At 39.8% G+C, this 16,882-nt stretch overlaps 1 protein-coding gene across 4 annotated transcripts in view; it reads left to right on the forward strand.

Annotated features, from left to right (window-relative positions):
• The window catches only part of mid2 (midline 2), a 150,820-nt gene that overhangs the window by 128,252 nt on the left and 5,686 nt on the right, over positions 1 to 16,882 (forward strand). For all 4 annotated transcript variants that reach the window (XM_040016434.1, XM_040016433.1, XM_040016436.1 and 1 more), the window contains one exon: positions 1,189 to 1,350. In XM_040016434.1, coding sequence (XP_039872368.1) covers positions 1,189 to 1,350 — 162 coding nt within the window. The remainder of the gene's footprint in view (positions 1 to 1,188; positions 1,351 to 16,882) is intronic.

The raw sequence follows: 16,882 nt of genomic DNA on the forward strand, positions 1-16,882 counted from the left end.
GAATGTGTTCGTAATTTCACAGTTCTTTGTATAAACTGCCTCTAAAATGTTTGCCCATAAAATAGATTTTCTGTATAGTCTCCAGTTGGCACATCTTGGTTTTATTATTCATGCTGTCAGTTCATTCATTTCATTTTAGCTATCGGCGTTATTAATACACTCGTGTTGTTCACGAAACCATGAAAGAGTGATCAGTTTTTGGGTTTCTGTTTTTTCCACGTCCTGTATGATAGCCTTTGGAAAAGGTACGCAATATAACATGTCACGCAATGTTCATGCATAAAGCGTAAGCACAGCAGCTCCGAACTTGGCCTGTTTTGCAATATCCATTTTGCATAAATCAGCAATCCTCCCCTAAAATCCTCCAAAGCAGCTGCATAAATCTCACCTTCTGTTCAAAGTTGCCTATTTCATCTTTGAAATCAGGAAACATACCTTGATTACCATGAGAGTGGTAGGTCAGGTAATTGTGCGATAACAGTGATTTTAATGTGTTAAATCAATCCAGTTATTTCACGCTAGAGTAAAGCCAAAGGAGCACCCCATTGTGGGCGATCAACTCTTTAGCTCACAGCCGAGATTTCCTTTTTTTATCCTTCACAGTCGGCTACATCTCAGAGACTGAGAAGACTGTGTTTAGAAGCAGTTGACTGCACAGCTTAACTGGCATTACCAACTCTATACTGCAAGCTGCTTTAAATCAAAGTGCCCACCAAATAGGGTCATGTTGTTACTGCCTGCGTTTCCATACATTTGAACATTAAAGGCAATGACAGTCTTTTGCCTTGAGGCGCTTACTTCAGAGATTTATATTGTGAGTACCTTGTTCGTAATGGCTTATAGTTTTAGCTTAGTGAACGCACAATATTGCCTCAGGGGAGTTTGTCATGCTAAACCTGATGTAAAAGTACTGTAATGGGATGGATTAGTATGTAGACATAAATGTTGCATAACATGGAGAGCCGTGTGGTCTCTGAGCTCCTTATTTGGGTGGGGATGACTCACTTGGGGGCTTTGAGGAAAAATAACCCTCCTCTGGTCGGAATTGAGAACAGATTTTACTCTTTTGAACATCACTGAAAAAAAGGTTCTTAGCAGGACACACTAACTCTGCTTACCTTAAAAGCGGCAACATAACCTTGTTACTAATGCTGTGTGTACTTGTGTGTGTCTCTGTGGCTCTGCCAGGCTTGTACAACTCTGCAGACAGCTGGATGATCGTACCTAACATCAAGCAGAACCACTACACGGTGCACGGCTTGCAGAGTGGCACCCGTTATATCTTCTTCGTCAAGGCTATCAACCAAGCAGGAAGTCGCAACAGTGAGCCAGCCCGCCTCAAAACCAACAGTAAGTGAAGGCACACGTTACACTTCTGCCAGCCTTTTCATGAATATTTACAAGCCGTGTTATTTGGGTTTGGATATTTAATACAGCTAAAAGTTTGCATCTCTCCCTGTATCATATGTGCAACATAATGTTGTCACGACTGAGTGTTTTTCCCAAAGGATTGTCTTTGATTTACAAGTGAGTGGCAGATTTGCTGCTGATTCAGAGCTAGTTTAGATTATTACATTGTATATGCATACATGAAAGGAGAAAGCAGCAAGAGTGCCAGCAGTGCCTAATGTATTTCTGTCACAATCACTCACTCACACTCAAAGCAATTCACTGTAGGCCATGCAATCTTCACTGAATAATTTTAGTCTAAATGTATGAACAGTTAAAGAAAAAACAAAAAGTATAATGTAAAAAAATTTAAAGGCATATTTCCAGAAGGTAGGCTTTCATCATTCTCTGATGTGGAGAAACAAAAAGTTGACAATTTTTCAACAAAAAGTATTTATGTCAAAAATGTGTTTGGACATTTCTTGAGTAGACATTTGATATTACGATATTCTTACAAGTGCAATTTCAAAAAAGTTGGTACTGTGCAAAATGTAAATATAGACAGAATTTAATGGTTTGCAGACCTCAGAAAACCATATTGTATCAACAATACAACATGTTGGCAATATCATTACCTTTTGGTGTGTTGACGCCATCAATTTCAAGAAATTGTAAACACTGTAAAAATGGAAAATTATGGCTTTATGACTGTACGTGTACATGCATATGAGTCACCTAGCTTAATTGTACTCGGAATAGAAGGAGCCTGGAAAATGCTTCATACCTTCCTTGGTCAGTAGCGACTTGTTGGCTGTACATACAGACTTCATATATACATACGCTATGATGATTATCGTAAGATCTAAAGTTAATCTCTGACTACATCGTCCATCAGCACAATACCACTACAAATTCTGCAAAATGACACATGGATAATGCTCTAGTAATAACACCACAACTAGTGTGATGGTAAGATTAAAAGTATACTGGGATATGGGTAAGGAATCCTCACACACTTATTTTAGCTTATAGAGTTCACATCCTGAATGGTTCGTACATAGAAGATAGAATTGTAACGTTTACTTATCACATTTTAGCCACTTTTTGTCAGCGTAGGTTTACTGTTATCACCCTCTCCCCACCAAAAAGTGTGTATTTAAGTTACAAGTATGTGCATACTTACTTTTTGAAGTATGTACATACAGTACTTTTGGTAGCAAGACCCTTGACAAGTATTCTGTGCTTTGACACACATTAAGGTGTACAAGTAGCTGAATTAAATAAACTGTGCACGAGAGAGCTTTTCCACGTTTTTCCTCTCCTACACACCTGTCAGATTACAGTGAGTTGTGCAACAGTACAACTTATTTTTACCACTGCAAATGTTACAGGGATTAAACCTGCAGTACTCTGAGCACCAGCACCTCTGTCGCCAGTCTGTCGCAGAACTGATATGGCATCCTCCCTTCTTCTATAGATGTACTCATTTTGTTCTTACCGCGTACACAGCAGTTGTTTTTCCTGCTTGGAGAAATTTCCACTGTTTTTACAAGACTGTTTAATTGTCGTCCTTCAGATTCTTCGTTGTTTCTCTTTTGTTTCTTTTCTCCTGTTTTCTCCCTGAGGTAGAGATTGCTGCTGTCAAAGCTCGCCTCAGACTTGAACTATTTTCCATTGCTTTAACATGCTTCTTTTTCCCTGTAACAGTACAAGCTAGTAAAAAAAATGCAGTTTTTAAGGTTAGCTAAATGTGAGCAAATAAACTTCATTAAACCGCTGATACTCTTTGGGGCATGTAAGGTTAGAGTCAACTTGAAGAGATAGAATAGTCTTAAAAATGCTTACCCGGTAACTCCTTTGGGACATGGGGGAAAAATATTGCCTTGCCAAACATTATGATGTGGTCACTGGTTAGAATTGCATGGGAACATAATTAAATTGTGACCACATTTTAACAATGCATGGCCACAACAGAATGTGTTGTTTACTGACCACACTGGATCAAGTCTGTGCCACTAAATAGACATTGTTAACATTTACTTGTCAGTACGCTACACCAGGTCCAGTGACAAAACTAGTGACAAACACCACAGAGGTTATTTATTTGTATTTTAAAATAAACCACTATCCGTAGTTTGTAAGTAACTGTTTCTGTGTGGTTCCTGCTGATTTTGAGTGATTATTGTGAGTGGTCTAAACATTTATTCCAGATAATAATTTTGTGTACTGACAGTCTTGTTTAGTTTTACACCTAGATCTGATTCAGTGTTCTCCAGCAGTCTGGATTTATTGATGGATTCTGTGACTATTTTTTCCTTTGCTGAAGTCTTACAGCACCAACCTCTCTGTAATGTGGGGCTTCTTGGTTGCACTGCAAGCTACAATGAATGTCAAATTTAAGTCCCCTCTAGAGGCTCCCATATCAAGTGATAAGGTAATATGTTAGTGCTGCTTGACAACAACCATGATGAATATTGCAGGGTATCATCATAATTTATCACTAGTTCAACTCAAAGATGAATCATTCTTAACATTCCTCTTTTAAAAACAGTAAAAGAGACGTCATGGCTGTATCTACAAAGTCACATCACCCACAGTCTATTTTGTGGGAATATTCATCAGGTTCAGCTGTGGCATATAATAAGTTAAAACCTCAGCGATATCGCTAATTTAGGATGTGCCCCAGGGGTGCTCAATAAAATTTTAAAATCAGTCTAAAATTGCAGCCGAAGTGCAGTGAAGCAAAAATGCAGCTGATATGCCAGCTCATTTCAGCCTATGCCGGGAGTGGTTTTTAGGATTAACTGTCATCAGGATACACTTGGGATATATAGGCATAGTTAAGGTTTGAACCTTTTTTACTTTATGTCACTGATTTAACATATTTTAGTATTAAGTATTCGTCTTAGCAGGCTTCTAGAAAGCACTATCACCCTCCTCACCAGCATATCCTTTTTTCCACTGTATGAGATACTGCCATCTGGAAATTTCCCAGTTTATTTCAGTTCAGTAAAGCTTTATTGACGTGATATGGTCAGAGATTGTCTATTGACAGTTTACAGTAATCTTTTTATAATACATGCAAATCTCTGTTTGTTTGTCAACTCTTCCTGCATGATCAGGAGTTGAGCAAGGTTCCCTGAAGGTTCTCATCTATATCAGAAACTACAACATCAAGCGTGTTGCCTAGCAACCACTTACCAACAGGCTAAAACAATCCACTTGTTGAGTTTTGAGTTTATGCACTTTCGACGACTTATAAAAGCATACAAGGATTTTTATTTCACAGCAGTGACATTGAGATATGATGTGATCATGTTGCCTAGCAACCTACCAATAAACTAAAAAGACCCAAATATAATGTGCATACACAAATACCACCTCAGGAAATCATTTTTATTTTGCGACAACATCTAATTTTTTCATTATGCATCATGTTGCCTAGCAAACACCTACCAGTGGGCTAAAATCACAGTCTAAACTATACTGTACTACACATAGTGAATAATTTTAGAATACCTATATTTAAACAATAGTGTACTGACTACATAAAAAGTTGTGATATATGTAGTAAATACTGGTTTTATGGTTGACATTAAAGAGAATCATGCCTGGCTTTACTAATAAATTGAGGTCAAATGCATTATGTATATTATATAGATATATGTATACTCTTAACCGTATGAACAGAATAGTAAGTCACCATGAGCTCTCATGTAAGAAACAGTCAGACCCACCCACACATAAACGAAATCTCTGTCCACTGCCTATTACCATACATATTTGCCACTACAGCGTAGTGCAAGATAGCACACTACATGACAAAGTATATCATATGCATTAGTATAATGCACTACATAGGCTGAAGCTGTAGTTTAGTGCAATATTGAATGATTTTCTCTCTCCCCCTCTACCCCCACGCTGTCATTCTTCCTCTCCTCTGGCAGCCTGTGCTATCAGGGGAAGAAGCTTGTCCACCCACAGCCAACAGTGGTTGAGATTCTGAGTCGGTGATTGGCAACCAGCATTTCGTTCTGCTGTAATGGTTTAGACAAGCCATCAAAATAACAAAAAACATTAATATTTTTATCCATGATTGAGGTTTTGTGGTTTTCATTATGACACCTGTGTTTGTGTCAGCCTCTTCACATGTTTTTGTCCCTCATTCTCCCTCTCCTCTCCCACTTTATTTTTGGCAGAAGAATTGATATTGAGATTACAGAGCCTCACTCATCTGTTCTGGTGAAGTCGAATAGTGATTTTGGATTAAAATGGGTCACAACAAAACCGATCACAGATATCTCACTTTGACAAGCTTATTAGAGTTTTTTCCTTCTGACTCTGCTGCTCTGTGGGCTCAAGTAGCAAGCTTTTGAGCTCAGAACTTGCACTTGAAGTCTCTTTTTTGTCTGTGACTAGATTGGAAGGTTTAGCTGTCTCAGTATTTTAGGATGAGAGGATCTGGGGGCTTTTAACCTAAGCTCATCATATTTCAGGCAGAGGGTTGCAAGCAAAGAGCATTTTGACATGTAGCACTACCAGATACTGTAAAGTCATGCATCACAATCCTGCCTTTTCAACAACATGACTCCTTAAATTGCTGCAGATCATATTTGGGATTGCAGCAACTCTCAAACCTGAAAACAAGGTGAATTCCCGAAGATATTGATAGTTTTAATAATTATAACAATTCTAATTTTATGAACTGAAACTAACAAATATGGTACACAGAGTCAGACAGCCTAACTAAATGTGAACAAGTTTCCTAATAAGCACAGATGTTGACTTAATCGCAAGCAAATAAACTGAATAAGCTCGTCTTATTTGACCTCAGAGGACACAAATTGCAATTTAATGCAAAGCACTGAATGCATAAGGAAATGCTTAATATATTACACGAATTACCATCACAAATTCTAAAAGACATTTTATGGGAGCTGATCGTGTTAAAATAAAGTGAAGGAATTTGACATGGCCTTTGTTGTTTTTTTCCGTTTGTTAAGGTCTTTTTTTTGTTATGCAACAGCTTGTTGTGGCCTCGAACTTTTCATGTTCCGCTTTTGTGTCCCTCTCTAACCCCTTTCTTGGCACGCTGGCCTCTGTTACCCCTGGCTATGGCATATGATCGCCTCGTCTGGAGTCTATTTTTCAATCTTTATGCCATCTGTCAAATAATCTCAGAGGTCATGCTTATCCTTTTTTTTTTTTTTTTTTAAAGATGATACACCTTTCAGCCTTAACACTGGGCAGCCCTACAGGTATTAGCACCAAATACTTTAAACATTTGTTTTAAAGTCTTCTTCGTATTAAAAGATATTCAAGAAGTTGGATTATTATGTTAAATTGTTTTTCGGGAATCTTGAAAATTTAGGATGTATTGTGGTGGAATCCAGGAATAATAAAGGAGCATTTCACCAGTTTTACTACACTACTATGGCATAAAAGTATGTAAAAATAAATAAATAGTATTTGCGTACTGTATAAATCATTTTGTGGCTCCAGTGGGAGATGTTTAAAAGCATATAAACTGCTTCATGTGATCTCATTAGGAGCTAAAAAAAATTTCATCTTTCATCTTACCAACAGCTCTCTGTAGTCCAGTCCACATTTCCGCCTGAAGGCAGCATCTTGAAGCTACTCAACAACATTTTACAAGTAAAAAGGAGTAAAATAAGACACCTGCTCATTTTCTGCAACAGAGATTTCTATCTTTTTTTTTTTTTTTTGTATACTACCCATCTCAAGTGTTCAATCTTTAAATGGTTTCATCCTTTTGAAATTCAGGTTGGCTTGATTGAGACAACGTTTAAAATCATGTCCTAGAGCTTTCACTGGCTTTTGAGGTCAGTCTAATAAAAGATAAACCTCGAGTGCCTGAAAGTGAACAGTGGCACTAACGCTGGAGCATATGGAAGTATCACTTTGCTGTGGGATGCTCGCAGCCAACATGTGAAGTAACTCACAGCTTTTTGAATAACATATGAATTAAGCATGATGCTAAGAGGGGCATGTGCATGTACAGTACTGCGCAGAAGTCTTGAGCCACTCCTCATGTCTCCATATTTTTCTTCCTAGTTTCTTTCAACTTTTCAAAGGGGTCTTGAGCAAAAGCGCTCCAGGCTTTGTGAAATTTTTCAGTTTCTCATTTTCAGTTCAGTCATTCTGTCTTATCATTTTTAGATGAAAGTGGGAGATTTTTAGTTTGTCAACAGGTGAAGAAATACATTTTAAACTTTCGTTTAAATCGGCGGCATGGTGGCACGGTGGTTAGCGCTGTTGTTGCACAGAAAGAAGGTCCTGTGTTCAATTCCACCATCAGGCCGGGGTCTTTTTGTGTGTTCGCGTGGGTTCTCCCTGGGTACTCCGGCTTCCTCCCACAGTCCAAAGACATGCTGTTAGTGGGGATAGGTTATTATAGTGGAGAAGGGTTATTTGAGCAGTCAAAATTGCCCGTGGGTGCGAATGGTTTGTCTCTGTGTGTTGGCCCTGTGACAGACTGGCGACCTGTCCAGGGTGTACCCCGCCTCTCGCCCTATGACAGCTGGGATAGGCTCCAGCACCCCCTGCGACCCTGAAAAAGATAAGTGGAAGCGAATGGATGAATGGATGTTTAAATTGTCATCAGTATGTATGTAGTAGGTCGGGAGGAAATTATGGCAGGAAGTGTCTACAGCTATCTGTAAACCACGGTTGAGGATATGTCATGGCTTCGTTCTGTATTTTAGTCAGTGGTGTTTGAGAACTTGTCAAAACTGATGTAATTATGAACACTGAAAAATCCAATATCCATCCAATATCCATCCAATATCATCTAAAAATCATCTGAAAAAGTGATAAACGTTTGCCTGAGAGAGTTCAGGCTTTGTTGAATAATAAAGGTGGGCAAATCTTGACTTTAAAGCTTGTTAGAATTGTACAAACTGATTTTGCCTTATATACTAAATTTAGATGTATGTTTGGACACGTTTCAATAAATCACCGCACCTATTTCTCATTTTCCGACATATAAGAAAAAATGAAGGGTTGCTTAAGACTTTTGCGCAGTGCTGTACAAGCAAGTGTGCTTGTGTGACCTTTTAGTATCACAACTGTGCATTTACCTCAGATTGAACTGTGACCAGGTTTCTACATGACTGTCTTCAAAAAATGGAGCCAGAAACCTACAGAGACGCAGAGAGAGCATGTGCAAGTGGATGAAACGTGACAGATTGAGAGTGAGAAAGGAAGAGTGTTGGGTGAATAAAAGACACCAAATAGCTCTTTGCAGGGATGAGTGTCTGCAGATGTGAGTGCCCTCAGACTACTGCTTTTACCCAATAATACAACCCAGGCCTCAGCAACGTAGAGAGATGGGTAAAAGTGCAATATGCCAGTCCAGTTACACTTTGTAATTCTTCAATGGGGAACACATTCACTTTAAACAAGCACAGAGTGGTGTTATTAAAGTACAGAAAAAGCACGTTTTCTTTTTATGACTCGTATTCTTCACAGATATTTGCTTTACTGTTCTTTAATATATCTTTTATTTATTATAGAAAAAATTATGATAGTAAAATATTATTTTAAATTGAAGCATTTAGTCATTAAAAAAAAACGTCTTTTTTGAAAACGACATAATAATGATTACATTTGTGCTTAAGCAAAAAAATACTTTTATGCATTTTTAAGCATTAAATTCAATTAAGTTTGCATTTCTGCTCGGTCACAATTTATTAAAGTTGTAGCTCACAAAACAACAAGAACCCATGTTAATCCAGACTGCTTCTGTTAGGCGGTGCCCTGTTTGTGCATTTTTTTAATTGCCTGTCTGTCTCGGTAATGAATTCATGTCAACAAGAAGCAAAGCTGCACTCAGAGTATGAAGCAGTTTGGTTATTTAGGACAGAGAACAGATTTAAATTTAGAATGAGTGGCTTTTTTTGCATGTTATGTAGATTGGTCTTACAGTTTATCATGCAGTGCCTCTCTCTATCTGTCTGTGTCTGACTGTTATTCCCATAGACAGTTGGAACGAGACGTCTGATTATATAGAACTGTAAGCAAATAAAGGCCCTACCACTTTCTTGATCTACGACCTTATTATTTTGCAAAAATGTAGTTCCAGTTAGAGTGAAACAAAAAATAAAGCAGGATATGCTCTTTGTCAAGTCAGGTTTTCAAACACCAGTAAAACACCAGCACACCCACATCCAAGATCCTCTAGACTGCAAAACCAGACTCACTCACCAGTCAGTGAGTGATGTCACGGTGGCTGTGTCCATCTTTTATATACAGTCTAACATTATTCCACACTGCAGGCCACTCACTATAGTCCTATGGAGCAGGCTGTCCCACTCATAACTTCTGATTTTGAAGTGCCGTTGCAGCTTGATTTCAACTATAAGTTGGAATTTCCTCAGCTAAGGCCATGAACAGCTTCTTTTGAACATGACAGGTTTTTTTTTTAAGTTTTTTGTGAATATTTCTAGCTATTACATTCTCATCTCCACTGATATGTTGTCAGTTTAGCTATGATAGTGTGTTTTTACAATGACCAGACGCATTCACATTCCAGCTTTCTGGCTTAACATTTGGAGCTGTCCCACAGCGTGAAGCCTCCACTGTAATTTTCTAGAACAAAAGAAACTGTCTGACGGAGGAGCACCAACAATATAAACCCAGGCTTAAATGTGTCTTCATTTAGCAGCTCTATTGTTTTAACTAAAGACTAGCCTCTATTTTGAGTGAGCATATTGTTTATGTCTAAACAAAACCCAATCTGAATGAATACTTGCCTTCCTGTACGCAGCAACTTTGCTGACAGTCAAACACTGGACTGTTGACTTAACAATGTTTGTCATTCTATTGGTAAACTATTCTGGGCAGTCATATTGTGTGTGTACAAAGCAGGGAGCCAGCAAACCCCAGAGAGTTTGTGGGTGTGTGTGTATGTGTGTGTTCCTCAGATCCTAGACACAATATTAGGTAAGCAGCTAAAATCCCGGCTGAAAATATCACATGTCAAGGTGCCCCAGGGATACACGTCCCTCCTCGTGTTAAAGGGCCTGCAATAATATTTACCCAGCATGCATCTCTGATGACAGGCCCCGAGCTACCACGCACTCCTTAAAGTAAACAGTCGGAGGTAGAGATGAGATGAAGAAACAGGAGGTAAATCGGAGCAGAGGTTGGAAAGCTATAGAGGAGGAGAAGAGGAAGCGTCCACATAGAATAGTGGCACATGGTGCATACTGGGATTTTAAAGCATTCCTGGTAGATAGTTGATCTTTTTTGCATGTCAGTGCTACTTCTAACTCCCCGTTTGTTCTGATCTGTCAAATAAATTAAAAACAATAGAGAGACAGTCTGTACATGCACAAAAAAGTAGCCCTGGAATATCTCCATGACTTTGATTTTAAATAGATTAACAGTAAAATTAAATAAAGCAGTTCAGTTCTTTTGATTTAGGTGGTGCCAATTTCCAACACTCGCCTCAGGGCAATTTATAGCCTATAAAGGCTCTATATTATTAAAAAGAAAGTCCCAACAATCAGACGCAGCACCAAATATTGAATTTCTCTCCAATTCCAACATTGTATTTAAGACACCTGTTATGTTTAGATCCGTATTCATTATGTATGCCCTTCTGGGAGGTCTATGTCGAGTTCCACCTTCATTTTGCAGCATGAGACAAAAAAACCCCAAAATGCTGTCATTAGTCATAAAGAACTGTTTCCAAGAACAAGACAAACAATAATCCTGCAACAACTCGTCTGGCCCCCACGGGGCCCTGAAGTAACACTGGCAGTGGGATTTACGATTCTGTTTTTTAATAAATCCTCTCAGAGAACAGAGTTTGCAAACCAAAACTCCAAATGTCTCCCAGTTTGTCTCTACCTGTCACTTTGACTTTTTTTTTCTTTTTTGGAAAAGTTTTTGAAATTACTCTTTTTAGATGGGTGCCATATGTGCTTTCAATCAGGGGCTTTCCAATTCAGAGGGTTTTAAAGCAACAGTGTTTAGGCTGCTTGTCAGGGGCAAATCAGTCTGAAAAGACATTTAAAAAACAAAGTCTGACCTATTTAGCTGCCAGGCAACCTTTTAGAAGTCCCACAGCACCTTGAGTTGCTTGACAGTGAAAACAATAAATCACAGCTCCATAGAAAAACAAGCAATTGACACAGAATAGAACATCCCCTTAGCTGATCCAGTCTAGCATCAAACTCTGTAGTCCATCACTGTATGCACTGTCAAGAAATTTCATTATATGATGAAAAACAGCAAGAAAGTAGTTTTTTGGACAGATGTTAACTGAGTGTATCTGATTCCTCGATGCAATAGAGCTTCATTGTTTTCCATAAATGTAAGAATGAGCCACAGTGTCGCCCTCATAGGCATGTTCCTTCATTAAGAAGTAGTTAAGAACTTTTAAGAAGTACTGATTGATGGCGCATTTATTGGCTTTGGTCTTCCCACATAGTGTTGCATCATTTCATCTTTCTTGTTGATATCCAAATATTCCATAGAGCTGAAGACAGCCAGGTCACTTCACTGCGTTATAAATAGCTTTGTTTTTATGAGCTGTCAGCGCTAGCACGTAGCGTTTCTCATTAGCTGAACGTGAAGCAGCTCAGTTTTATCATAAACCACAATAAAAGATCTTATTATTATCCTGTTATTGTTATCTTGAAGGTTACCAAGCCAATTAAACATCAGCTTTAACTTTCAAAGCCTATGGTTCCATCGTACGCTACATCGTCCTTCAGTGACATCCCATTCTTAATCTGTCAAGTTTAATATGATGTCCACTCCTAAACCTCATGCCCATCTTTTGCAGCTATGACAACTTCGACTCTTCTTGGAAGGGTTTCCATGAGGTTTAGGAGTGTGCAGCGGCTGCTCAGTCATGGAAACCCATTTCATGGAACTCTCTAATTTGAAGGCTACATGAACTTTGGACCTTTGTAGCAACTGACTCTGCAGAAATTTGGCAAACTCTATGCAGTATGTGCCACTTTGTTATACTATCAATAACAGCTGACTGTGGAATATTTAATAGTGAGGAAATTTTATGACAAGACTTGGCAGCATGCTATCACAGTACCACTCTGGAATTCACTGAGACCCTGAGTGCGACCCATTCTTTCACGAATGTTTGTAGAAACAGTCTGCATGCCTGGCTGTTTTGATTTTGTACACCTGTGGCCATGGAAGTGATTGGAACACCGGAATTCAGTGATTTACTTTTTGCAGTATAGTATATGACCATGTTTTGTATTTTTGAGGCTGGCAGAGTTTTTTCTTATAGTTGCTCGCTGAAATTCATTAATTCAGCTGGTGAAAATGCCAGCAGGTGGAGGGGGCGATTGGGGTTGTGTTAAAATGCCAGACAGCAAACTGAATGTGAACGCTGGAAGCTAGAACGATCAGCATCTCACCAAGGAAAGCTTCATAATAAAGCCGTGCTTTCAAGTCCCCTTTGATACATTTGCTATTTTTTTTCCTGCAGTGCAGCACATTTATGTGAATTGACGCAACAAAAGAGGGAATACCGAGAGCGTGGCTTTGTTTTAGTGAATGATTACATTTCACACACACAAGCAAAAGCCCTGAGAAAGAATCTCGCTGGAAGAAGGGGGAGGAAAAAGGCAGTCTTTCACATGCTTTTACTCTAACGAACCATCACAGACGCTTCCTTTCCAAAAATGGCTTCTTAATCACAGTGAAATTCTAAGCAGACCCAGAAGCCTTGCTGAATATTATTTTTCTAGCACTGGTCTCTGAAGACTTTGCCTAGTTCGTTAAAGGGTGAAACTGCAGAAGATCAAGGACTGCTGTTTGTCTTTGCTTTTTCACTACACAAAGACTTTTCCAGTTTTTGGAGAAGTTTTGTAGAAAGAGCCAAAAATTGCCCAGGAAGGACTGAAAAGAGAGGATGTGACACATAAACACTCTCGATGCCAAGAAGTCATGCTGAGCACCTAATACCCATGCAGTGTTATTGGATGTCCCCGTCCGTGTTACATGGCTGCTGCATTTCTAATCTCACCAGTGTACCTCTGTATCTCAGACAGATGAAAGTAGTCAGCACAGCTGGATTCGACGCCACGTCACATATGAACGAGACAATTAGAAGAAAAACGGCACGCTGCCAGTTGGCAACTTCTAAACAAATGTAAAAACCTGTGAAAGGATACGAGGTTGCGTTATGCTGCTGCTGTGTTACGAGAGCTCGCTCGGTGTCCCTGATGCTGCTGTTTCTACTGCAGTAATTGTTTAGTTATGTAGTAAAAATGGATCTTTTTTTTCTATCTCCTTCATTATGGAGGCAACCCAATCTTTCCCTCAGCAAAAATGGAAGCCAGGAAAAAGAAGAAGTGTGGGTGAAATTGACTGAATTGAAATAAAGTCGATTACCCAGATGCTGCCCCACTGCAACTACTTCAGCAAAGACCCAGCAGAATGAAGTTGGAATGAAATTACTTTTTATAAATGCTCCCCCAACAGTTGTCTCTTTTATTTCTCGCCTCTCTTTTTTTTTCCCTTGATACAATTTCATTTCTGTGTTTTACAAGGTTCCATTAAAGACTCGCAAGTACGTAACAATGCACAGCTCTGAGGCAGTCTAACGTAGAGCGATTATCTCTGCAGACACAGATATCGCTGAGTATTTCTGCAGAGGCTGAAGCACGCTAATCACAGTTACCGTTTGGATATTACATCTCTGAGATTTGCTGCTCCCCCATCTCGTCTTTATTGTTTTGGCTCTAGAATCTGACAGCAATATGCATATTTTTAGTCAAGAATTTTATTTGTGTGGGGGCATGCCTGTGTGGTTTCTAGAGGTAGCTGATGTACGAACTTTCTTTGAAGTAAACATTCACTTTCTTATTTTGAAACGGTCTTCTTCCTAATGTAGAACTCCACACATGACTTATTTACACCTTTAGGCCAGGAGTACAGCACTCCAGAAGAAATCAAATTTGGCATGTTCTCCAAGTGCTGCTAGCAAATACCAGCACACTCGCTGTGACTCTGGGTCTGTTCATTTCATGGCGGCTCTGCAACATGGAGAAGCTTCAGCGGCGCACTGAGTACTCAAATCTTTAACTTAAATAAAAGAAGAACTGTCACACAGTAGAACATTCTTCACTGCGTGTAGGTTTGTCCGACATTCAGCATTAAGTTAAAGTACTGATGTATGAATAGTAATGTAGAACGGCTTCATAAAATGAAAACGCTAAAGTACAAGTTGCTAAATTTCTATGTTCAGCACAGAAATGTATTGGGCTCATTTTCACCAGTGACAGACTTATGACTCATTCTGGGAGTAGACATGGCTTGCAGGTGCCTTAAAACAGGAAATGAAAACTTGGGCAGTGGTTACAAGTTGCAGGCGATTTTTTTTTTTTTTCAAATTTGTAACAGTTTAGTCTCTAAACCTTCCAGCTATTCGACATATTCATGGGTTATTTCAGTTGTACCGTCCATTTTGATAGTTTTATTTGCAGTGAGATCATGCCAAAAAACTCACAGTTTAGGTGCAAACTGATTATTTCAGGCTTTGTCCATTTACAAGAATCCCGCTGGCCCCGGTTCAAAACATTTCTTCTTGGCAATTTACTGAACGGCATGTCTGCTTCTTGGAGAGGCTCTAGTTGATGCCTTGTGTACGGGCCTGCTTGTCCTCTACCGTCACATGCGTCTCCCCTTCCTGAACCTCGGGCCCAGCCTGGGCTCTCAGGAGTCATCCCCTGGAAAGGCATGACAGAGCCCCAGTGTTTGGAAATGGCTGCGCTGGCAGCGATAAGCAGTTCAAAGAAGAGAGCGCATTAATGTAATTGGCTGCCAGCAGCGCATTGGCCTCGTCGTCTCATATCCACATGCGGTAACACACACTCACCACGCAGATTATTGGAGAGGGGAGTGTGTGAGAGTGGAGAGAGGATAGAGAGGATGAGAATGAAAGAATGGGGGGAAGAGAGATGAAGGCAAGGGCAGATAGAGAGAGGGGAGGCGGAGTCCGGGTCCTCATTGTGTCGCTCATTAAGCCATGGGAGGCTCAGGGAGGCTGAGAGATGAGATGAGAGGTGTCAGAGTTAAATGTCAGGTCTGGAAGGGATGTGGCTGACTTCCATGAAGCCTACGCACACACACATTGAGAGGTTGAGAGGGGATCCTCTGCTCAATCTTCAGTCTCATATTATCCCCTCAACTTCTCTTCTCCTTCTCGCTCCATAGCTCCTCTCTCTCTCTGCCACTCACCTAGTTTTGCCCTCCCAATTTTCCACCCATTACACCCAAATTACTGGTGCCATTGCAAACTGAATTGTTGCAGCCGGGTAGTAACATTTCCACTGAAAAGCCCCAACCGCTACCTATCGTGGTGGAAGTGAAGGCTATTTCCTTCAGCTAATTTCCTAGTCTGTGTGATTGGAGGCACAGAGGAAAATGCCGGGTGGCTTCCTCCACTGTTACGAAATGTTTTCACCAAAGGCTGTGAGAAGCTTTGAAGTTTAGACTCTCGCCCTTGTATCTCAAACATTCTCCTCTTGTGTCTCTCCCTGTGAGTTCTCTGCGAGCACTTCTCACCCCGCTTTCTATTTGTTTTCTGCTTTTGCTGCTCTGGGTTGAAATCTTCCTCTCGTTTTATTCTTATTTTTGGTTCTTTCTTCCTTTTATCTTGTGGCATCGCCGGCCTCTTTCACTTCACAAGCTTGAGTGGAAAAAAAAAACAATGGCAGACACACAATCAGAAACTAGCAGGTGAACATACAGAAGCATTAAAGAGCTGTAAGAGAGAACATTTTAGTAAGAGATGGTGGAGACCAAAAATGAGCTTGGGTGTGTTTTAACCTGAAGTCCGGACTAAAAACACTGTCAGTTAAGCTTTGTGAGGAGTGCAGGTGTAAGCAACGTGTAACTCAATTTTGGAGGCACAGTTCTGGTTCGTCTCCTAGTTTATTTCTCAGTGGGACCTAAAACATGGAGGAACTAAAAAATAAAATAGTCAGCCATGATCACTTGATCATGATTGGATCCCTCACCTTGCAATATTTTCATATATTTCCAGTACACTGTGTACCTGAACCATTTTCAAACGTTGCAACATTCACCAGACTTGCACACTTTAACCACATATTACCAGCTCCATACAGCCAATAAGCTTAAGCAGCATGAGCATATAGCCATTACAACCATTACTCAATCATTACTTAATGGGCTGTATGAAGCCATTTCTCTGCAGTTATTTGCCTTCTTTATTTTCACACAGGATGTTTGCACCAACACCGAACATGTTCTTGATGAAAACAAAAACTGTTACACACAGATACACTGTGTATTTCACCAAAAATCTTGGCTTCCACACCAGTAGCATGCCTGCAGTTGAGGACAGCAAAGATGAAGCAATCTCTTCATTCTCTGCCTTGGCTGTCACCTAATCCTCCTGATGTGTCTCTCATATAATAATCCCCCTCCTGTTTTGGTTCTGTTTATATCCACGCGCAGAGCT

The sequence above is a fragment of the Simochromis diagramma genome, unplaced genomic scaffold (assembly GCF_900408965.1).
Source record: "Simochromis diagramma unplaced genomic scaffold, fSimDia1.1 OVJJ01000685.1, whole genome shotgun sequence".
Classification (NCBI taxonomy): Eukaryota; Metazoa; Chordata; class Actinopteri; order Cichliformes; family Cichlidae; genus Simochromis; species Simochromis diagramma.